The sequence below is a fragment of the Papio anubis genome, chromosome 7, assembly GCF_008728515.1.
Source record: "Papio anubis isolate 15944 chromosome 7, Panubis1.0, whole genome shotgun sequence".
Taxonomy (NCBI): Eukaryota; Metazoa; Chordata; class Mammalia; order Primates; family Cercopithecidae; genus Papio; species Papio anubis.
Genome location: NC_044982.1, coordinates 106,787,160 through 106,812,096, shown reverse-complemented (window position 1 = coordinate 106,812,096; position 24,937 = coordinate 106,787,160). Strand labels below are relative to the sequence as shown.

Sequence of the window (24,937 nt, the reverse complement as noted above, 5' to 3'; positions counted from 1 at the left end):
AAAATGGGAAGGAAAAAGTCTCTGGTGCTTTCATTTCCACCACTGCTTTCCCATAAATTCACATATCAACTTGTTGAGAACAGACACTAGCCGATCTCTAAATCTGACCTTGTCTAATACAGGGGAACATTCATTTATTGGCTGATAGTATCCAAAAATATCAAAAGTAAATGCTATGTAAATTACCCTTATTCTATCCATTCAACTTCCTCCCCATTCCTTTTCCTTCCACAATAAATTTCCCCCAATTTGTGTGATTTAGACTAAAATTAGCATAAAACATTGAATTACTTATGAAAATCTCTGCAAGAAAGGGACAAGCCTCCCACCTTGTGGTTTACTAGCAGAATGCTCACAAATCAGGAAATCAACAGGTCTGACCCTATTACACGACTGAATGAATCACTGTGAATGAATCTGAAGAAAGTCTTGAAATCATCTTAGCCCAATATTCTTGTTTTTTCAGATAAGTAAACTGAGGCCTAGAAAGGTGATAATGACAACTCATCAACCATATATGAAAAGTGCAAATTCTCAGCAGGTTCACAATTTCTATTTTTATCATATACATATTACCTCAATTTATTTAAGCTCTAGCATGATCTTTCGGGCATCAAATGGACTAAGGTATCTATAATTTATTACAAACAGAAAATTATGATATTATATTACACTGCCCTGCCCAAGACAAAATCTGGTCAAAGGGAAATAGAAGAACAATTTCCAGTAAAAAGGAAAATACATTTTAAAAAATGAAGCCAGAGATTTGTTAGGCTACTCCCAAGCCTTGCATTCTAGTCAGCTCCTGATCCTTTCTTTCTTTCCAATTCTAAGTCATACTGATACATGTTTCATGAAGAGACTGTTTTCTCCTAGTGCCTCATTTCTAGTTCTACGATCCCTGCAACTTACATGCAATATTAAGCGCACAACTAAAGTAAAGGTCATTATGGTCCCACTATTATTTATCCAAACCACAGACACTTTTCTCAAAGTAATAATTTTTAAACTACATTTGGATTTTTTAATTCCACAAGTCAGAAATTGATGTAGTCAAAAAATGTGATCAATTACCTACTCCATTCTGAAATCCAATGTCACTGTCAACATGGCCTCAGCATGTACAAATTCAGAAGAGGCAATAAAAAGAAATAAGGATCCTTATACCCCATAAGGCAGACACCAGAGAAGAACCATGTCAAAAAAACACATGCTTCAGAGTCAGGCAGACTTTAATCTTAATATCAGCTCTGCCTCTTAGTAGCTGACTGATGTTGAACAAAAGATACTCAATGTTCTTGAGACCTAGATAATAAATAGTAATATCTATTTCAAAGGAGTGTTGTCAGAATTTGGTGAAATAATTTAAATAAAGTGACTAACTCAATATTTAGCATATGTACATCCTCAATAAAGCTAGACTAACTTTTGCTACTGTTGGTATAAAAGTTAATATAAATATATAAATATATTTGTTCAGCTATGTGTAAATAACTTTAGGAAGATAAACAAAAAACTGACAGGAAGTAAACTGAGCTAAGGAATAAGGTAGGATCCTTTTGTGGTATACATTTGAATTTACTCAAGAATAAAGTTAAAGTTAAAAATCAATTGTATATAAAATCTATAAAGAAATGCAAGACTGGCTCAATATTCAAAAACATCAATGTAATATACCATATTAACAATCTAAAGAAGAAAAATCATACAAATATATTAATACAGAAAAGGTATGTGAGAAAACTTGACACATTCATAATAACGACTTTCAGAAAAATAAGAATATTAGGGGGCTTCCTCAACTTGATAAAGGACATCCAAAACCAGTCTGCAGCCCTAACATTATTTCTAAAGGTGAAAGACTTAATGCTTTTCTCCTAAGATCAAGAATAAGGCAAGGATGTCCACTCTCATCCCTGTCAGTCAAATAGTGCTGGAAATTCTAGCCAGTGCAATCAGCAAAAGAGAAAACAGCATGCAAATAGAAAAGGAAAAAATAAAACAATTCCTATTTGCAGACATGATTGTCTCATAGCAAATTCCAAAATATCTACAAAGAATTTCAAGTGAGTTCAGCAAGGTGACAGTACACAAGATCAACATTCAAAAATTAATTGTATTTCTATATACTAGATGAATGTGTGAACACCAAAATTAAAAATATCACTTATAATCATTCAGAAAAATGAAAAATTAAGTGTAAATCTAACTCAACATGTATAGCACTTATATGCTGAAAACTATAAAATGCTCATAAAAGAATTTTTAAAAATTTTAAATAAATGGAGAGGCATAGTGTTCATGGAACAGAAAAGATTCAACATAGCAAAGATGTCAAAATTCTCCCCAAATTAACAGGTTTACCAAGCAATTTCCATCAAAATCCTAGCAAGATGTTTTTGCAGATATAGGTAAGATTACTATAAAATCTACATGGAAAGGCAAAGGCCTTAAACAGCAAAGTAATTTTGAAAAATAAAAATAATGTGGACAGAAATAATCTACCTGATTTCAAGACTTATTTTGTAGCTACACTAATCAAAATTATGTGGTACTGTTGGAAAGACAGACACATAGATTAATGGAACAGAACAAAACACTCAGAAACAGACCCACACAAGTATGCCCAACAAAAAACTGTGCATTTTGACAAAGGCACAAAAGCAATTCTATGGAGAAGAGATAACCTTTTCAACAAAGGGTTCTAGAGTAAATGGAAATCCATAGGTCCTCTCCCATCACCAAAAGAAAACCTCAACCAAAGCCTCACACGTTATACAAAAATTAACTCAAAATGAGTCATAGAGTTAAATGTAAAAAGAAAAACTAAAACTTTTGGAAAAAAATGAGAGACAATCTTTAGGACCCAGAGCTAGGCAAAGAGTTCTTCAACTTGACTCTAAAATCAAGATCCATAAAAAGAAAAAATGATAAAGGAAACTTCAGCCAAATTAAAAATTTTGCTTACCTTGCTGGCTGGGAGTGGTGGCTCACACCTGTAATCCCAGCACTTTGGGAGGCCAAGGCGGGAGGATTACCTGAGGTCAGCAGTTCGAGACCAGCCTGGCCAACATGGTGAAACCTCGTCTCTACTAAAAGAGACATAAAAATTAGCGGGGAGTGGTGGTGCACATCTGTAGTCCCAGCTACTCAGGAGGCTGAGGCAGGAGAATTGTTTGAACCTGGGAGGTGGAGGTTGCAGTGAGCCAAGATTGCGTTACTGCACTTCTGCCTGGGCAACACGGCAAGACTCTGTCTCAAACAAAACAAAACAAAACAAAACAAAACAACAACAAAACTTTGCTCACTTTGAAAGACACTGTTAGAGGATATGAAGCCAAACTATAGATTGGGAGAAAATATTTGCAAAGCACATATGAGACAAAGGACTACTGTTTAGAATAGAAAAAACTCTCAAAACCCAGGAGTACAAGAAAAAAAAAAAAAAAAAAAAAACACCACAATAAAATAATGGGAAATGATGTGAAAAGACTTTTCACCCAAGAGGACCTACAGATGACAAATCAGCACATGAAAAGATGCTCAAGGTAAACCAGCTGTTAGGAAAATGCAAATTAAAACCACAATGCCATATTAGTACACACCCAACAGAACTGCTAAAATGAAAATAGTGACAACACTAAACATGAAAACGTGGAGAAACTGGATCACTCACGCATTCATTGCTGGTGAGAATATAAAATGGTACAGTCCCTCTGGAAACAGTTTGGTAGTTTCTTTAAAAACTAAACGTACAACTACCATATGATCCAGAAACTGCACTCCTAGGCATTTATCCCAGAGAAATGAAAACTTATGTTCACACAAAAACCTACACATGAATGTTTATAGCAGCTTTACTCATAATGGCCCAAAAATAAAAAAAAAAAAAAAACAAAACAGATGTAGAATGGGTGAATGGTTAGACTGGGGTCTATCCAAACCATGGAATACTACTAAGCAACAGAAAGGAATCAGCTACAGTATTAATGCATGCAATAACTTGGATAAGTCTCTAGAGAATTATGCTAAGTAAAACAAGTCAGTCCAAAAAATATTACATATTTTTTGGTTCCATGTCTATAAAAACTGTTTTGATTCCATTTCTATAATACCCTTGAAATGACAAATTTGGAGATAAGATAAATGGTTGTCAAGGGTTAAAAAGGGTTTGAGGGTGGGAAGGAAGTAGCTGTGACAATATAAGGGCAACGTGAAGGAGCCTTGTGGCGATAGAAATGTTCTGTATATTGATGGCAAATGGCAAAGTCCTGGTTGAGGTATTGTACTACAGTTCTACAAGATGTTATCATGGATAGGAGGCAGTTACCAGGTAAAGGGCACCAGAGAACTCTCTGTATTACCTCTTACAACTGCAGGTGAATCTATAATTATCTCAAAATAAAAAGTTTCACTAAAAAAAACCAATTACATATAAAATCCACAAAGAGATTTAATCAGATTCGAACAGACTTACCCAAAGCCCCACCCATCTATTGCACTGGTAAACACCACATTTCCCTGTTCTGGAGAGAAGTAAAGCTAAGAATCATCTGTGTCCTCCAAGCCGGTGCTCCAGTCATATACTTGCTCTCCTTGTTCAGAATTTGGATTCACTTGGGATTCAGTCTCTGTCTCCGCTCTTTCTTCTGGGACTTTAGAAGTAAAAAGAGTTCCTGTGAGTGCATTAATCTAGGAGAGATGGTGAAATGGCAGAGTGTCATTCAGATACTTAGCATGCTCACGGCAGGAGAAACATTGTTTAACCCGTGTTAGGGCTTGAATCATCCGTCAGTTTGGGCTCATTAAGCACACATGAATGGAGGTGACATTTACAATCAGTGAATAACTTACACGTATCCATTCTTCCTAAACTCAGCATAACTAAATTCTAAGGCTTTTGGAAGGTCATTTTGTGATTATTATTAGTTTAATGTAAATGTTAATGTCATACCCTTAATTTGTTTTTCAGCACTGAGGCCTGCTATCACAAAGTACTCATGATTTCCAACCCCACAATCCTAGTTTGTAACCTTAGTCCACTGCCTTGCCCATTTCTCACATCAGTTGTCTGAAATGTTCACTACCCTCTTCGGGCCCTCTTCCCAACTCCTAATCCTCAACTACTTTCACTCCCAAATAGGCAGTAATCTTATGTCCTACCTCAGAAAGAAAATGGAACCTATTACTCATATTTCCTTCAAGTGCCCCACATTCCAATCTACAAGCTCACTTATGTCTGCAAATACCACTGACCTTTCTCCTGCCAATGCAGGGCAGGAGTTACTTTACCTGTTCCTATTTCTACAGGGAATGATAGCCATTCATCATTCTTTTTCACTGTTCTACTTTTATCGTTTCCTGCCCTTAGCAAATAAATATACTCAAGTTGCTCTCATCAATGCTTTCCACTGTCTTGAGGAAGAAATTTCAAACTCCTATGCATGGCATACAACGTTCATCAACATCTGAATCCATAACCTTTTTCCCATCTCTTGTCACTGTTTAACATGATCTAATTAATCAGCTAAAAAACAATTTGCAGTTCCTTAAATGAAACATTGTACTGTGCTTTTTCTTGCCTTTATGACTTTGCCTGTCATATTCCTTCTCTTTTGAATGTCCTTTTCTTAACTGTCTACCTGGCAAACACCTACTTTACTTCCATCTCAAGGTTCCATTGTACAACTTCTAACTCATTCTTCCCTCTTGACCCACACTGGGTTGGATGGCCCTCATCTATGCTGTCATATCACACCCAGGGCTTATCTCATTGTTCTCCAAGTATCTCTTTGTTTGTCTCCCCTACTATACTGTGAGCTCCTTGAAAATAGGGATTCTGACCTGTCCAACTTACATTCACAATCCCTAGTACACAATGGACATTCGATAATTCATTTATTCAACAAATATCTATGAAATATTTGCTGAATAAATAAATGAATGAATGCTTGGGTAAAATTTCCTCTAACAACAGGTAATAAAATACTATAGACAGGTAATAAAATCCTAATACTGCTTCATTTTGGAACCAAGATACAAAGTTTTAAACAAGAGAGCCTATTGTCCAAGCTTTATATGATGGGTGCTTCCAAGAGATGGAAGGGACTGAGAACATGCTTATTCTGTAGCCACTGTTGTAGAATAACACCAACATGTATGAATCTGAAGTGGAAAAGTTCACTTTTCTGCAGCAATGTCTCATACCCAGCTCAGTAACTTCCTTACAACTCTTCTTCAAGGCTAAATTTTTTAAATACTAAAAATTAAAATAACTGTTCTAAAATACTCTTGAGGTGAGAATAGGCCTCTTGTGGGGTGAATTTCAGTTCCACTATCAAGCAATTTATCTTATTAATCACTAAAACTGTACAGATGTTTTCAAGCCAAGCTTGTCACAGAACTGCCTGTGTCTAATAAAAACAGAAAGAAAAATGTAAAACTCATGATTTGAAATAATTAGAGCACATTAGAAAATCTTGATTAATAACCACTCTAGACTATTTCAGTCACACAAAGGCATTCAACAGGCATTCACAAAGTATGTATACAGCACAGTAGCAAAGAACTACAGACAAGAAATCATCATTGCCTTTATGCAACTGACAGATTAAGAAGGACAAATAAGGCTGGGCACGGTGGCTCACACCTGTGTCTCAGCACTCTGGGAAGCTGAGGCAAGTGGATCGCTTGAGGCTGGGAGTTCAAGACTAGCCTGTCCAACATGGTGAAATCTCATCTCTACTAAAAATACAGAAATTAGCCAGGCATGGTGGCACATGCCTGTAATCCCAGTTACTGTGGAGGTTGAGGCATAAGAATCACTTGAACCCAGGAGGTGAAGGTTGCAGTAAGCCAAGATCGCGCCACCGCACTAAAGCCTGGGTGACAGAGCAAGACTCTGTTTCAAAACAAACAAAAACAAAAACAAAGTATGTTAAATTAAAGTCATCATCTCTAAGATCCCTTCAGAACTCTGGTGATTTAACTCCATCACAGACTGGAACATTACCAAATGTGAAATATAAAACCAATGTTCTGATTGTCAGTGAAATGCCTAAAGTCAGTCAGTTCCTACTCTTTTCTCACCCTTAACCATTTAAGTATTTTCTCATCACAATCCATTACCTGTGGACAGACTCCTTCCACAGCATCTACCACAATGATGCATCCATCACAAATGCGAACAGCAGTTGATACTTCTGAGGAAAAGTCCACGTGTCCTGGAGAGTCTATCAGATTAATCATTACCTAAAATACAATTCATAAACACACATTTTCAGTTGTGCAGGTATACAATGCTCTTCCTCAGGCATTCTAGAATAAGAAAGCTAAAACCTTCTAAGAAAAACCTGAGCAAAGGTAAAGGAGTCAAAAACTCAGTCAAGAGCTACCATTCCAGCTTTTCTCACTGATGGGACTACTGATTCCAAATAGCATCTATATAAAATGTTAAAGGACTTTACTATTCTAATAGCTAACACTTAAGAGCTTAGAGGGAGCCAGCTACTGCGATACTCACTTTTAATGTGCTAATCACATTATTGAATCCTTACAATATCCCTGTGAGATACATATTACTATTCTCCTTTCACAGTTGAGGACATTGAAACTGAAAGAAATCAACGCCCAAGATCCTGACAGTAAAAGCTGTTCAAAGGGCCAACAAAGTAGTTGGCCAAGTTCTTCCCTACAATTTATCAAAGAGCAGTGTATCAATATTTAGATTTAGACTCAATTCTACAAAATATGTAGACTCAATTCTACCACAACTTAAGGAGCAGTTACTACATGCCAAGCAGTGTGCTATGTGCTCTCCCATTAATATCTCCTTCAATAGTCTCAACAGACAAATGTATTAAACTTATAGTAGGGTGATGACACATCCTAAGTTGTCTGGTTTTAGCACTGAAACTCCCACATCCCATCAAAGCCCTTAGTCCCAGGCAAACAAGAAAAAAAAAGATCATCCTAGGTTTAGAGAGTTATCATTAAACATAACTTAGTATACCATGCAGGAAATTAGTAATACTATAGAATTCTATACTCATTCCTCATTATCGATAAATTTGATATAATTCTCTTTTAAAGACAGAATAACTATTAGAATGCTCAAACACATACTTCACTTTTGCTCCTCCCCTTAACTCAGTGTTTATCAACTTGAATGTGCTCAAGAATGACTACAAGGTTGAGTATCCTTTATCTGAAATCCAAAATGCTCCAATGAGTATTTCCTTTTTGTGCCATGTTGGTATTTGAAGAGTTTTGAATTGTAGAGTATTTCAGATTTTGGATTTTCAGATTTGGGATGCTCAACCTGCAATTTATGGGCCATTTACAGGATTTTTCCCTAATATAATTTTAACGACTTCGCTTGTGCCCTAGGTGATACAGATGATAAAACACCACCACAACAATAACCACAACCAGAACTTAACATCTGTGGACCGCCTATTCACGGCTGGCATTGCTCTAAGCATATTACAGAAATTATCTAATGTTTACTTACAACAATCCCCCGTAGTAGTTACAACTATTAGCCCAATTTTATACAGCAGGTAACTAAGGCACAGAAAAGTTAAGTGTTTTTCTCAAGGACATCCAGCTAGAATCCAACTCTGAGGTTAACTGACTAAGATCACACAATTCAAAATGACAGAGTAGAAGTTCAAATCCATTTAACTCCAAAGACCATACCTCTAACCACTACACTCAGAAGGCAGTAACTTTTACCACACATGCCGGGTGCAAATGAATTCCCCTAAAACACTGGGTGAAGCATTCCCAAGTGTACTGGGAATCTCAGTGGGAAGGCCTGTCAGTTAACAATAGACTGTCTTCTTCAGAATCAGTCCTCCCGGCTGCCTCCTGGTCTTTCATGCAAACTGCTTTATGGGAACCATTGCTCTGCTGAAACCACCAGAGAGGCTCAACCAGAGAGACCACGGAGATCTCAGCTGAAAATCCAAAGTCAAATAATCAGAGCCCTGGGCAAGGTCCACTGTGGACCTCAATCGAGCCTTTTCACTGTCAGATGTCTACCAGTTTTCCTAGCCAACATTTCAATGAGGCTGCATGGTCTCAACCAAGTACACCAGAAAAAAAGGAGCATGTCTAGTAGTGGTCTAGGGTCCTAGCATATAAAATTAAAGTTGTGAGATTCTTAGAATCACTCAGCATCTTCTCAGCCTAAGCCTTTATTTCATAGAAAAACATGCTAATGCCCTCAAAAGGTAAGAGACTGACCCAAGGTCCCAAAAGAAGCAAGCCAGAAATACACCCCGGGCTATTGAATGATCTTAGTCACTTCTCGGGTCTTAGGTGCCTTCATACTTTGCAACTGGGGAAACCACACTAGCCTGTTCATTCGGCTGAACTCCAGACTTGAGAGTGGGAGAACTTCAAGCACTTTCCCACCCTTTGTGATATGACCTGGACCTGATACACAAGTTTCAGAGACTGGGTCTCCAGTCAAGTCCTTTACAGAGTCTAAAAATGCACTCGTACAGAAATTTCAGGCTTCCTATACAACAATGCTTTTTTTGGAGTGCTTTTATTGGAGTTAGACCTTTTAGGGAATACTCAGAAAAATGAATACCTATCTACCTATCTATGCTCCTCTAATTACGCATCCATTTCCAGATTCTTTGAAATTCATTCAGGAAGGGCAAGTTCAGATCTAGAGAGGAACTGAAAGCTAGAGATACACCAAGTGTTTCTGTCTGAAAATCTACATCCTAAAAAATAAGTGTCTGGTCAAATAATACAGCTGAGAAATACAGCCGGCCTTGGAGCTCACATCACACATACATATTAAAGGTTCAGAGAAGCCCTGTGACAGAAGTCTGTCCAACTCTATTTAACCTGGAGTTTCTCAAATGTATTTAATGGTGAGAAAGAGCAAATGCCATGGTCAGTTACACAGCTGACAGAGGCTTGGCTCAGCTCTGAGTCAGGCCTCCCAATTCCTCTTTCAATGCCTTTTTCATCTTAACCCTTTCCAAACAACTTTAACCTAAATTTTCAAAGGTTGGAGAAAGAAGTCCCATATCCATTAGAGAAAAAAAGTCCACAAGCACAGCTCTTCTGCTGTGACTTCAGCCACATTATGTTATCTTTAAAAAATGCCACTTACCACTTTTGTGTGTGTGTGATCAAATTTAAAAACAATACAAAAACAGTTACAGGGTTTATCATGCTAGATATTATTATTGCTAGTGGAAATTATTTTAAAAGTAGAGAATGCATAACACTTTTCAGGAGACAAAATTTTTTACATGCTAAATGATCTTTCCAATTTGTAACAAAGTCCTGAAGCTATGTGTTGAATTAATCCCTGTAATAGCATTCAGGGACAGAAACTTCTGCTGCTTTACTTCCCAGGCATTCCAAACTAAACCGCTTCATTTCAAGGCACAGATATAATCAGTCAAGCAACAGTCCAATCTTTTCATGTTCCAGGGGGCTGAAACAAAAGTTGGAAGACCTGAAGTTAATTATGGGAGATATCTTCCAGACAATTTCTGCTGCTAATAGGGAGTTACGGGAAAAGAATTCCTCCCTTGCCCATAGTTTTAAAGTGCCATGGATAATCATCTCACAGAAGGTGCACATTTGTCACTAGTACCTGCCAAAACACCTCTGTATTCAGTAAAATTTCATGTAAGTAGTGTTCAACTTCCAAAACATTGGAAATGTTCACTAGCAAATACATAGAAAGTTGATGAGAGAAAACTTTCCGTAAAATAAAGAAGAAAAACTGAAGGTATGGACGAAGATGTGAACCTCCTGAAAGTGTCTGTTGTTTCAGTGTATTGGTAGAATATTTTGCCTGACAACAAAAATAACAGAAATACAGGCAGAACCTGAATTACCTGAAGATATGTTCCTAAATTCCTTATGTATGAACTTACAACAATTATATACATAAATTGTACCCCAACTATAAAGTAACCACAAGTCTCCCTCCACAGGAAATACCACTTTTTATTGGTTTAATTTTTTTTTTTTTTTTTTTTTTTTGAGACAGGGTCTCACTGTAACATTCAGGCTGGATGCAGTGGCACAATCATAGCTCACTCCAGCCTCAAACTCCTGGGCTCAAGCAATCCTCCTGCCTCAGCCTCCAGAGTAGCAGGGACTGCAGGCACACAAGGGTAATTTTTATTTTTATTTTTTTGTAGAGATGGGATCTCACTGTGTTGCTGTGGAAGTTCTCAAACTCCTGTCCTTAAGTGATCCTTCTGCCTCCGTCTCTCAAAGTGCTGGGATTACAGATGTGAGCCACTGAACCTGGTTTCCTTTTCTATCTTAAATCACTACTATGTTTTTATATTTTAAATTAATGTATAACATTATAAGTTATAAATCAACTAATATGGCTTATTTGACAGAATTGTAAAGCACAATTGTAAAGCTGACACAGGTAACAGGGTAACTATCTTTATGAGAAGCTTGCCACAAGGAGAGGTGAAGGGTGGTTGACTCTGATGGTATGTGTCAAAACTGAGATGGGGTCAGGCACAGTGGCTCACACCTATAATCCCAGTGCGTCGGGAGGCCAAAACAAGAGGATCACTTGAGCCAAGACCAGCCTGGACAACAGAGCGAGACCATCATCTCTACAAAAAAATTTTTAAAATTAGCCAGGCATGGTGGCACATGCCTGTAGTCCTAGCTACTTGGGAGGCTGAGGCAAGAGGACTGCTTGTGTCTAGAAGCTCTGGGCTGCAGTCAGCTATGATCACCACTGCACTCCAGCCTGGGTGATAGAACGAGACTCTTGTCTAAAAAAAAAAAAAAAAAAAAAAAGTGACATGAGTTAGGAAAAAGAGAGGAAAAAACGATCTAGAAACAACTATGAATAGCACATTGATTAAGTTTTCTTTTGCTGCACAAACCCAACCTGAAGGCCTCTCCAGACCTTCCTCCAACATGAAACTACACCACATACAGACCACTTCTGACTACATTTTACCTCACCCACTTTTGGTTTTTCTCAGTATGATGCCAGTCCACATCTGCCACCCAGTACTGTGGCCACACCCTGAACTCTGACATTACTGAGAACTTCTCCACCTTTGAAGGCCTGCTGCATAGATAGTAAATCTAATAATTACACATCCACATGGTCTTAATTCCTTTGATCATTGGCAGTTTTGCTTGGAAGGGTGTAAGAACCAGAATAAGAAACAGTAAAAAAAAAAAAAGGTTGATGTTTACTTATAATCTCTCTACACCTAGCATCACCCTGGAGAGTCATAGATCAAGGATCAATTTCACACTGCTAATGCACGTCATTACTATAAGGTACAGGTCTCATTATCAGAGTAATTGAGAGAGTAATTATAGTATAACTTTGACTAAGAAGGGGGAAGAGGAAATATGCAGAGGAATGTGGAGCTGAAAGAAGGATTTATGTATTTTTTAAGACAAGACAGACTTGAGCATGATTAAAAGCTGATGGTTACAAGCCAGTACAGAGGGAGAGGTGGAAGATACTGAAGAAAAGATCATAAACAGAAGATAAGTCCAGAGCACAGGTTTTTGCCAGTGACAGGAGGCAAGCAAAAAATGTCCACCCCATTACCTTTTGAGATACAGTGGCAAGCAGGTGAGAATTCTTCTCTTTTCTGTGAAATAGAAGGTAAGAATGTCTTCTGACGTTGTGGAGGAGGGGATTACAGGTAGGTTGAAAGAGACCAGAAGGTTTAAAACAGCTGTTGGGAAGAATAAGCAAGACCTAACAGGGAGACATGGAAAGTCTGCCAGCAGTCTGGAAGACCATGTGAGAACCTAGCCCAAATACAATGACAAAGATGTATAGAGAATTAGCTTCATCAAGGGTTCAAGTTTTGTTGGGAAAAATATGACAGAAGGTCAAGAACCAAAGAGACTGAAGATGCTGGCAAGACTGTCAATGAAATGACAAATCTGGGCTGTATGAGGCAGAAAGTAAATGAAGAAAAATGTTGATGAGAGTCAAAAAACCAGAGAATATTATGAAGTCAAAGAATGGGTACCTCATTAGTCAGGTGAAAGAAAGAACTGGGAGAATCAAAGATTGTAGAGAAGGAAGTATTTAAGTTTGAAATGTCGAAGATGGATAGCTCAAGGTGATGCTAAAAACCAGAAAGCAGTCATGACAACTGGTAGGTGAAGTGGAGAATCAATGTTGTTGAGAGGATAAGCTGTTGAAGAAGTCATTCTTAGGGATGGTAAAAGTCACCTTAGAAGATTCAGGTGAAAAGAAAAATTATGAGACCAGGAGCCAATTCACTAATGAACAGGCACCATCACCAGGAGCTGACAATGATTGGAAAGGTGAATAACCGGATGGTCTGAGTCTTGAAAGAAGAAGTTTGAAAACAAGGGTAGAAGATTAACTTTTGTCATTAGATCTGGGAACAAAAAGAATGGCAATCCCATATCCTAACCCAGAGATTCATGGAACATGAACGGACGAGTAGCATTCACTTGAAAAAGTACATGTTAGGCAATGTCATCAGAAGACAGCAAGGCAGAAGAAGGAAACGTCAATAAAAAGACATTGAGGATGTAGGGATGTTTGTTTACCTTGGAATGTTTTTAGAGTAAGTTTTGGTAAGGAAGGGAATAATGGGAGATTGAAAGAGGGTGTCAGAACCACAGAGAAACATGGGGAAGAGACTATAAGAGAGGCCAGATCATGTGGCTTACACAGTGGGCAGTGACTGAAGACCACAGCACAGGTAGTGCTGGCCACAAGACGTCCATAGTAATCGCTGATGGAAAGGAGATACTCGAGCCTCAGGAGGAATTATTTGTGGCCTGACTTCCAAGAGACTAATGGTCCAAGTGAATAGGCTGGAAATGTTGGTTCTAGGACTACTACCACATGCTAGAACTTAGTCTGTCCTTGGGAAAGTATCTTCACCTCTCTGAACTCCATTTTTGCACATATGTAAAGTAAGAGTAATACTCATCACAGAGTTGCTGTGAAGATGAAACAAAATCAGGCATATGAGACACCTAGCTCAGAAGTGAACTATCGTGTACCTAGTTTCTTAGGCCTGCATCTAAGGCCTCTGAATGAAAGAGATGACTTTCTGGTACATGCTGGCCTTGTCTGCAACTAGATAGCATGAGTCAGTGTCTCCATGGCCTGGTCTTTGGAGTATAAAACCAGAGAGCCACAGAGCTGAAATCAACACATGCGTAAATCCTCCATCTGCCCACAACCACTAACTCTAACAGAGGTATTTACAAAGTGATCAACTTGCATATGGACCTCTTTGCAGAAGGCTGCTGTATCCTTGGTCTCCACATTTGGAGGACATCCTCACTGCATATGGCTGACTCTTGGTGAATCCCAAGTGTACCACTGACCCAGGCTAATAGCTAGACTATACGCCTAAGGTTACACACTAAAAGTTCATAAGCTAAAGCCCACTGCAGTGTGTTCCACAAGGTGTTTTACAATTTTTAAATAAGTTGGTAGCATTTTGATATTTGGAAGATTTTACCAAACATCCAGATGCCAACTTTTCTTGAAAAAAAAAAAAAAAATTCTCACAGGGTATCAATCAATCAACTGGAGCTGAGTGATGCTGACCCTTACCCCAGGAATCGGGGGAGGTATTCCATGGGTGGGCATAATTCACTCTCTAGTCCTTAAGAGCCCCACCCAAACTGCCTCACTTGTGCAGAGGTGTCAACAACATATCAGCAATAATGCTGTATTTAATAATCATATCTGACAGGTGTTAGAATAAATAAGCTATTTGAGGGCGAAATAAAGTTAGATATTTACCTCACAGTGTGTGCATACACATACAACTTGCAATAAATATAAAAATTGAAAATATAAAATAACTGGTGGTGAACTGAGAGAGATTTCTATTTCATTTTTGTGTTTTACTGTATATTCTATAACACATACTAAATTCTCTACAGTAAATATGAACTTGGACCAGGTGTGGTGGCTCACAATTGTAATCCCAAAACTTTAGGAAATGGGTAGAAGGCTTGCATCTAGGAGGTTGAGACCAGTCTGGGCAACATAGCAAGATCCCATCTCTACAAAAAAATTGAAATATATGTGTATACATATATATAAATAGAAACATATATATACACACAATATATACTATGTATGTAATATATATACACACATATGTGTGTATGTATGTATATAAACTTGTAAATTTATTTAAAATATTTTAAAAGATGATTTACATAAAAACTTCAAAAGTTCAGCAACAGCAGTATTTGCTCAGATATAAAAAATGGCTATACAGTAGAAATGACAGCAGTATTCCTTTTGATGAATTTCAAATTATTTAACCCATGTGAATCTATTTCTGTCTTCTATATCTGGAGTCTAGGCTAAAGGATTCAAAGGCATTACATCCCCTTAGGATATTTTACAGAATGTATATTGTTAGGAATACTTCCTAACAAGATAAATGTATGGTATTCTTGTGGGTAGGACACACAGAGAGGTAAGAAACAGGCAAATAACAAGATTTAATAAATATGATCCCAATATTTGTAGCAAATTTTGGTCACAAACGTAAAGATAATAGAGGCTCCATTTTCTCAAAGAAGAATTATGTTCCTGGAAAATGCTAAGATAGTGTATGACCTTGATGGTTTTCAACACCAATTCTATAATGTGCATGATTTATCTGTTTACCTTAAACTAGAATAAGACCCTATATTTCAACCCAAATAAAGATTTGAAAATACTTTTGAAAGCTTAGTAAATTAAGAGTCAGAACCAGAGAAAGAGCTTAACTTGCATTTAGTACACAAATTCTCAAATAAGAGGGCATTCAAAGTGGGTGAAAAGGAGGGGAAGGCATGGTATAAATAAAAGTCACCTGTGGAGTTTCTTCAATCATCAGGTTTCCCTCTTTTTCTCCCATCTAGGTTTCCCTTCAGACTGTCCCACCTTCATAGCAGGAAATACCCCATTCTGGAGAATCAGTACTAAGATATGGATAAAAACATATCTCATCTCTCAGGTGATCTGAGAGGATATGTCCCAGTCAACATTCCTAACTTCTATCCTCATAAGGCTCTGAATTGTCAAGTGTGCTGACTGCTCAGCCCAAATTCCCTTCTAGGAAGTCATCCCATGCTCACAAGAAACATGTTTGACACTTTTTGACTCCACTCCAATCACCACAGATTGGACTAGGAGGTGACTAACCAACCCAAGGGCAGCCAATCCACAGCTGCAACCTCTGTGATGGGTTCACATGAAAAGATAAGCAGAGCCGCATCCTGCTCTTAAGACTGTGTGTTCAGAAACACAAGAGATTGAAGCAGTAGGCAACAGAAATAAGGTGAAAACAGATAGGATAAAAGGGTAAGAAGTCAGGGCAAGGTGAATGCACAAAGATGAAGACCTGACAGTAGGCAAAAGCTATGAGACAGAGAAAAGACATACAGGATAATAGTGGAGATAAAAACAGACACCCAAATCCAAGGACAACAGTGGAGTTCCAGAGGAAGGATCCATAAACTTTTACTGATGTGGTCTCTAGAACTAACTTGGATCCAGAATCAAAATCTGGCTCCAATTTTTATGAAACATCACTCCAATAAGACTCCTGTTTTTCAATTTTCATGAATATTATTTCTAATATCATTTCACATGTATGCTTTCAATAATCTATCCCACCCCAACCCAAGCTAGCTTCAGTTTCCAGTCTGTGCAATCAAGAAAGAATACCTGGCCAGATGCAGTGGCTCCTGACTGTAATCCCAGCACTTTGGGAGGCCAAGGCAGGCAGATCACCTGAGGTCATGAAGAGACCAGCCTGGACAACATGGTGAAACCCCATCTCAACTAAAAATACAAAAAATAGCTAGGTGTGGTGGCATGCGCCTGTAATGCCAGCTGCTCAGGAGGCTGAGGCAGGAGAATCACTGGAACCCGGGAGGCAGAGGCTGCAGTGTGCCGAGATAGCAGCACTGCACTCCAGCCTGGGTGACAGAGCAAGACTCCGTCTCTTAAAAAAGAAAAAAAAAAAAAAGTGTACCTAAAACAATCTGTGAGCAGCCAAGATCACAGAGCTCAACAAAATTAGAGTTCAGACCATTCAATTCCCAGGGTCCTACAGCAAATTCTTCTACAATACCACACCAGAAAGACAAATGTGAATTGGAGTGGGTGAATTTTATGGTATATAAATTAAACCTTAACAAAGTGGTTAAAGGACTCAGGGGAGGGGAACTAGAGACAAAGTATAGAGCAGAACAACTAAAACTGACACCAGAGGAATCTTCAAATAAAAACAGACTAATAATCTGGGTAAGGAGGAAGGCAGCCTACAAATCTCTTGAAGTCTATAAAATGAGATAAATCAATAGACCCTCAACCCCATTCTCTGGATTACAGGAAGAGAACATACCCTTTAAAATGTGAGAATTATTTGTTTTTAAAAATGAAGTGTTACTTTAAACATTAAACATTGAGAATTCATGTGCCTAAGAGCTTCAAAACTGGTTTGGCACAACAGCCATGCCCCACAGAGTACATCTTTTGGTGGCAATGCCAAAGATATGACACTTGTGAAGGATGAACCACAGGTAAGTCCATTAGGGAAATAAAATATATCTTTATTATTTTCTTCTAAGTATAAGAATACACATTTTGTGTAAAATTTTCAAATACTACAAAAATAAATATTTTGAAAAGTGCAAGTTTTGCCATAATCATAGCCCCTGCAGAGAGCTACTGTTAAGGGTTTGCTAAGTATCCTTCCAGACACCTTTATCTGCATATATATTTTTATTACCCAAACACATTCCTATCTTACAAAAATAGTCTGCGTTTTCTGTCTCTTCACATAGCATTCTTCCCTATACAATGACATATATATTAAACAGTAGGTTTAACAGCTGCACCGTATTTCACAGCTTGGATGTATCAGTTTATTTAACCATTCTCCTACTGACATTGAGGTTGTTGGTATTTTTTTCACAAATACAAACTTTTTAGTGAATATCAGTGACATGTATCTCACACACTGACATGACTATTTCTATCAGATACATTCCTAGAAGTGTTACTATCAAAGTAGCATCCTCATTTGAGGATAGCAAGCTGGTCCTGATCATGCCAGTCTACTTTTAAGTAAATAAGACTCCAAATCTAACATGCAGGCTAGGCCATGAGGCAGAATAGTAGGGCTGAACCAGCTAAAGGCCTAGGGCTCCTGACTTTCCTTGTGAAGAAATCCATACAAGCACCTGGTGGAGGGGGCCAGTGTGAACTGCCAGTTCTTCTGCCCTCAAGCCAGTCAGAGGTTTCCATTTGCTTCCAAGCCTGGACAGCATGACTCTGACAACAGATCATGTGTAAAGGCCAGAATAAAATATATAGAATATAAGCAAAGAAACTGAGGCATGCAATTAATTCAGAAAGAGAGAGGAGGACATGAAAGATGCAAAGCTCTGTTTCTGTAAAACAGATTGATTAACCTGTTGCATAATGTAGTGAAATGGCACTGGATTTCATAGTGATCCCTCGGATCTGTTCATCTTCTCTGCTGTCCATGTACCTTAACTGGAAAAATGCAACATATGCATCTTCACTTCCCAAAGAATTAAAATGTAACATTAAAATTTGCTAATTTAGATTTTTTTTTGTTTTAAATACTTAAATTTTATTTTTTTATTTTTATTTATTTTTGTAGACACTAGTCTCGAACTCCTAGCTCAAGTGATCCTCCCACCGTGGCCTCTCAAAGTGCTGAGATTACAGGTGTGAACCACCATGCCCAGCCAATACTTAAATTTTAAACTATATAGAGCCTCTCTCTTTTTATTTATTTATTTATTTTTGAGACAGAGTCTTATTCTGTTGACCAGGCTGGAATGCAGTGGCACAATCTCGGCTCACTGCAAACTCTGCTTCCCAGGTTCAAATGATTCTCTTTCCTCAGCCTCCCAAATAGCTGAGATTATAGGCACGTGCTAACATGCCTGGCTAATTTTTGTATTTTTAGTAGAGACAGGGTTTCTCCATGTTGGCCAAGACCAGGCTGGTCTTGAACTCCTGACCTCAGGTGATCAACCCACCTCGGCCTCCCAAAGTGCTGGCATTAAAGGCATGAGCCACCTTGCCTGGCCCTCTCTCTCTTTTTTTAAGATGATGAGGGGATGGAGAAGTGAAGTTGGTTGAGAGGAAGGGAACATGACAAATTGAAAAACATTACCACTAGGAACTCATAAACGTATTCAAATACTGCATACCCTCCCCACAGTGTTGCTCATCCAAATATCAGCCATAAATGATGGTGCAGTTCAAGAACAACTTACAGAGAGTAGCACTTGGGAGAATTCTTTCTAAACATCAATAACATAGCCATTCTTTTCCTATTTATAAGCTATTTGACAAATTCTGAGCAGAGACTGAAACAGAGGTTTCTAGAGGCAAGAGAAGTGTCTTTACTCTTTTTCCAAATTAACAGATTTTGAATACATCTTTTTTTAAAAAAAGAATACAGTAGAAAATATTTGTAGTATGACCATTTAGTTGATAATTTTCACTGTAATGCCCACCAGTGAGGGTCTACATCTCATTCTCTAGACCTTGCAGTACATCAGTATTGACAGTGAATTCGTTTAAATAAAGATCCCATCCCTTTCCAACTCCTTAGCCCTAAGTACCAGACTAACCTCCTCCTCCTTTCTCCAGAATGATTTTCCCTTACCCTTCCTCCATTCTCTCCACTGTCAAACTTTTGAAAAATTCTTAACCTTTCTATTTCTTTCTTTCTTTCATTCAAAAGCACTGAGAATTATCTGTTGATATGAACTGCCACATGTATTCATCCACATTAATTCTGAAATTTTCAGAAAGGCTTCCATTTCCGCAGCTCTGGCAAAATCAAAGCCCTAAAGGCTATCAATGACCTCTGGACAAACGCAGTAATCATTGTCAATCCTCACTTTTCTTGATTCCAGTGCAGCATAACAGTCACCCTTTGTGTGCATGTGTGTTACATGCATATGTGAAATTCTTCCAAGAGTCTGAAATATCTTAATTTACCTCCATCTCTCCTTAGATCCCACTGCTGGTTTCCCTTCACCTCTCCAACCTCTCAGTCGGTCCTTCCTTCAAAAAGTCTCAGTCCCTTATCAGTCTTCTATAATGTATGTTTTTAAGCACTGGGTTGGTATGAAACATGTGTAAATAACAACACAATGAACCCCTATGTATGCACCATCCCATTTCAAAAGGAAAAAAAAAAAAAAGTCTTTTACTTTTGAAGTACCCTGTGCTCCTGGCTTATAGGTAACCACTATCCTGAATTTTATCTTGATCATTTCCTTATTTTCTTTATAATTTTTTAAAATGAGTGTGTCCCTAAGCAATATATCATGTAGAGTGGCAAGTTTTAAGCCTTCTATAAGAATCATACTTACCATATTACACTGTCACTTTTTCTCTGCTCGATATTGTTTTCCTGAGATTCACCCATATTGACATAATTCATTCATTTTTATTACTGTTGGACTCCACCTCACAAATCTACCACACCCATTCATCCATTGTATTACCGGTGGACATGGAGATGGATTCCAGCTTTCTGTAACTATTACTGAGCTGATATGAACAGTTGTGGGTCTCTTATACACTCTCTACCAATAGAATTTCTGAGTTAGTAAATCTGCACATCCTCAACCTAACATTTCCAAATTATTTTCCAAATAGTTGGACTGATCCACAGTGGAATACTGCTTTTTTTGATTCATAAGTTCAACAGCTGATATTGCTGGACTTTATTTTTTTAAGATGGGTGATAAAGAGCATCTCACGGTTTTAATTTACATTTCTCCTATTATTAATGGGATTAAGTATTTTATAAGTTTCTCGTATTGGCCATTTAACATTCCTTTTCTGTGAACTGCCTATACAAGGCTTTTGTCCACTTTTCTACTGGTTGTAATACAGATTTATTTTGTTTTGGATAAGTTATTTATAGTCTCTGAATACAAGTCCTTTGTCAATTACATGTGTGTTATTAATATTTTTCACAGTTACCAGGCTTGTTTTTTTCCATTTCTTTCTGGCATCTTTGATAAATATGTTCTTAATTTTAAGTAGTTTATTAACCTTTTATAAAATTGTTTGCACGTTTTTGTCTTAAGAAATCTTCCTTTAAGGTCATAAAAATATTAGCCCATATTATTTTCTAAAAGCTTTACAGTTTTTATTTTAAATATAAATACCTTAACTGTGCAATTGTGTGTGGTATTAAGTAGAGGTCCAATTTTTTTTTTCCACATGGATAACCAATTGCCCAAGAACCGTTTGAAAGGTTCATCTTTTTCTCACACATCTGAAATGCCAGCCTATTATTCTAGGCCAACTATTCTGAGCCAACAGTCAATTTCATGCCTCGGCCAATTCCAGGCTAAGCACTAAAGTCAGTATCCTACTACGATTATAATTGAGGAATTTGCTCATCCTTCTGGATCCGAAGGCTGCGATGGATCACGCAGCTCGAAGGGGCTGGGTGCACAGTGACACCAGTAACCCTGCCGGTGGAGGAGAACTCTGGTAAACTTCTCCAGGCCAATGGCCACGTACAGGAAGGGTTGCATGCAGGAGGCTGACAAGATGCTGAAGAAGATGCTCCCTTTCTCTCTTCAGTCTTCCCCCAAGTCCCTCATTCTGACATTCTCGCTAGTCCTCGCGCGAGGTCGAATACCCAGCTTTATTCCTGCCCACCGAGCCCGAACAAAGTTTTGGGTAACGTGCTTATTATCCAAGCAGGTGCACTGCCGGTCTTTCATTCCTTTCTAAATAAAAAGGAAAAACGTCTACACTACATGCCCTTCATTTCTGCAGGGTCCCGGATTCGTTCTCTTTGAGGGTCCCGGGTCCACACAGACAGGCCACGCCCCGACCCCAGATTGGAAGCCACACTCCGGGGACCGCCGCTCCCAGCCCGCGCTCGGCCCCAGCCCGGGTTTCCGCCTCAGAGTCGCAGCGAGCGGGGTCCTCCAGCACCGCCCAGAGGCTGGCCGAGGAAGATGCCAGTTCCTAACGCGAGCCCGCAATCACCGTCTGCAGCAACCCCCAGAGCCCTGTTCCTCCTTCCGGGTCCCGGCCACACCAAGGGCTTCGGAACGCTGAGAACTCTGCGGGTCCTGCACGCCAGTACTGACGCGTCCCTTCCGCCGCCGGAAGCCGGCGCCGCGTCCGTCGCCAGGCATCCCTCTGTTGCCTTGACTACGGCGGGCGCTGTAAGAGTGAAGAAGCTGCAAGTGCTGAGGCGAGCTGAAAGAAACCCTTGGAGCCGAGAGCATGAGGAACTGGTGTCTGTGTCAGATTTGTACCTGCGGGTAAGAAGTGGCTGGTGTAGTGGCGGGCCGGGGCTTGGGAGCCGACCTAGGGCCTAGGTGCACGGAGCCAGCTCCTCGGGAACCCTGAGAATGGCCGTCCCCCGCAGATCAGGGGACGAGGGCGCAGCGACATCCCCACTTATCCCGCTCCAGTAATACTCCCTCCGCACCCGCCGGCTACCTGGGGGTAAAACGTTTCTTCGTAGCCCCTGAGACTCCCAAGCAAGGATGCAAAGTAAAATGCCACACAGGCCGGGTAAATAATATATGTGAAGCCGCGACGGGATATAAGACTGGTGAGTAGTGGCATGTGATCCGACTGGGAGAATGCATTTCCACCCCGTCATTCCCCACCACAAAGGTGAGAAAGAACAGTGCTCAAGGCCCTGAGTCTGCAACCCATATCACACTTTCTTTCATCTGCTTTCTGTCCTCCCAGCCAGACCATATTCCCATTCCCGTCCAGGCAGCAGTTCTTTGGGATCCGCCTGACTGAAAAGGCAGTACAGTAGTCCCCACCCTGAAACCTAGAATCCAACTGAGTCCTGCCTAACAACCTTCTATCACCTAGAAACAGTCTTCTCCTTCCTCAGCTTCACTGTTGACCCAGGGATTAGATCATTATTTGCTAAGTAAATATGAACGTGTCAATCCCTTTGTATTTGGAATCCCCTTCAAAGAAAACACCTGCATGTTGATGGAAAGCAGTTTTTTTGATAGTCTCATAATAAACACAGTTCGTAATTAGAAGTAGATTAAAATATCAACAAATTAACTTTGGGTGTATGAATCTGCAGGCTAGTGTGCAGGAGAAAATCTTTACTTTTTTTCTAATTCATTTCCAACGTAAGTTCCTTTCCCATTCAACTGTTAGGAAATTCGGTCTTTATTATGTTGAGGGATACCCTTGGAATGCTGTGATTTTACTTTTTGTTTATTTGTTTTTGGTTGTGGTTGTTTTTAAGGGTTTTATCTTTATTTTCTGATAATGCAATAAATAAATACACATGAGGTGTCATAAAAATCTGAGCAAAAATATATTATAAAACGCCTTCATAATTCTATCTTCCACAGATAACAAGTGTGCTTTAAGACTTGCTTTACATGTGCCTTCCCCTCCCCTCCCCCCCCCCCCCCCCCCTCCCCTTCCCTTTTTTGAGACAGAGTCTCCCTCTGTCGCCAGACTGGAGTGCAGTGGCACAATCTCGGCTCGCTGCAACCTCCGCCTCCTGGGTTCAAGCAATTCTCCTGCCTCAGCCTCTTGAGTAGCTGGGATTACAGGCAAACGCCACCGCACCCAGCTTATTTTTGTATTTTTAGTGGAGACGGGGTTTCACCATGTTGGCCTCTATCTCCTGACCCCGTGATCCGCCTGCCTCGGCCTCCCAAAGTGCTGGGATTACAGGCATGAGCCACCGCACCCGGCCTGCATTGATTTTTTTTTTTTTTTTTTTTTAACAAGAAAAGAGAATATTCTGAGCATACTATTTTTTTATTATTCATTTGAAAGCGTTCTTTTGTATTATTATTATACTTTAAGTGCTAGGGTACATGTGCACAACGTGCAGGTTTGTTACATAGATATACACGTGCCATGTTGGTTTGCTGCACCCATTAACTCATCATTTACGTTAGGTATATCTCCTAATGCTATCCCTCCCCCTGCCCCCCACCCCACGACAGGCCCCCATGTGTGATGTTCCCGGCCCTGTGTTCCAGTGTTCTCATAGTTCAATTCCCACCTATGAGCGAGAACATGCAGTGTTTGCTTTTCTGTCCTTGTGATAGTTTGCTCAGGATGATGGTTTCCAGCTTCATCCATGTCCCTACAAAGGATATGAGCTCATCCTTTTTTATGGCTGCATAGTATTCCATGGTGTATGTAATGCCCATTTTCTTAATCCAGTCTGTCACTGATGGTTGTTTGGGTTGGTTCAGAGTTTTTATCATGAACAATTGCACTTAATAAACATCGTGTGCATTTGTATGTTTATAGTAGTGTGATTTATAGTCCTTTGGATATACTTTTGTGTGGGATTGCTGGAGTCAAATGGGTATTTCTAGTTCTAGATCAGCGAGGAATCCACCACACTGTCTTCCACAATGGTTGAACTAATTTACCTTCCACCAACAGTGTAAAAACTTTTCCCTATTTCTCCACATCCTTTCCAGCATCTACTGTTGTTTCCTGACTTTTAATGATACATGCATTTTAACTGGTGTGAGATGGTATCTCATTGTGGTTTGATTTGCATTTCTCCGGTATTGGTGTTAGTGGGCATTTTTTCATGTGTCTGTTGGCTTGCATAAATGGCTCCATTTGAGAAGGTCTGTTCATATCATTCGCCCGCGCAGTAGGATTATTGTTTTTTTCTTATAAATTTATTTAAGTTCTTTCATAGATTCTGGATAGCTATTTTATCAGATGGAGTAGATTGCAAAAATTTTCTCCCCATTCCTGTAGGTTGCCTCAATTCACTCTGATGGTAGTTTCTTTTGCTGTGCAGAAGCTCTTTAGTTTAATTAGATCCCATTTGTCTACTTTGGCTTTTATTTGCTGTATTACTTTGGTGTTTTACTCCTT

The 24,937-nt window shown here is 39.1% G+C and overlaps 2 protein-coding genes across 5 annotated transcripts in view; one reads left to right on the top strand and one right to left on the bottom strand.

Moving 5' to 3' along the window:
- Positions 1 to 18,582, bottom strand: part of EFL1 (elongation factor like GTPase 1) — a 160,419-nt gene extending 141,837 nt beyond the window's left edge. For 3 of the 4 annotated variants that reach the window (XR_004185078.1, XM_031668425.1, XM_031668426.1), the window contains exon 1: positions 18,478 to 18,582. Coding sequence is in view for 2 of the 4 variants with exons in the window: in XM_031668425.1 (XP_031524285.1) it covers positions 18,478 to 18,553 (76 nt within the window). In the remaining 2 variants the exon portion in view is untranslated. The remainder of the gene's footprint in view (positions 1 to 18,477) is intronic. The other variant, XM_031668428.1, reaches the window with a different exon arrangement.
- A 2,912-nt stretch (positions 18,583 to 21,494) lies between these two features.
- Positions 21,495 to 23,462, top strand: LOC116275903 (formin-like protein 16). Its single transcript, XM_031668982.1, has 3 exons — positions 21,495 to 21,537; positions 21,881 to 22,353; positions 22,560 to 23,462. Exons 1-3 carry the CDS (start codon positions 21,495 to 21,497, stop codon positions 22,590 to 22,592), a joined length of 549 nt encoding a protein of 182 aa, XP_031524842.1. The 3' UTR covers positions 22,593 to 23,462.
- The last annotated feature ends 1,475 nt before the right edge of the window (positions 23,463 to 24,937 follow it).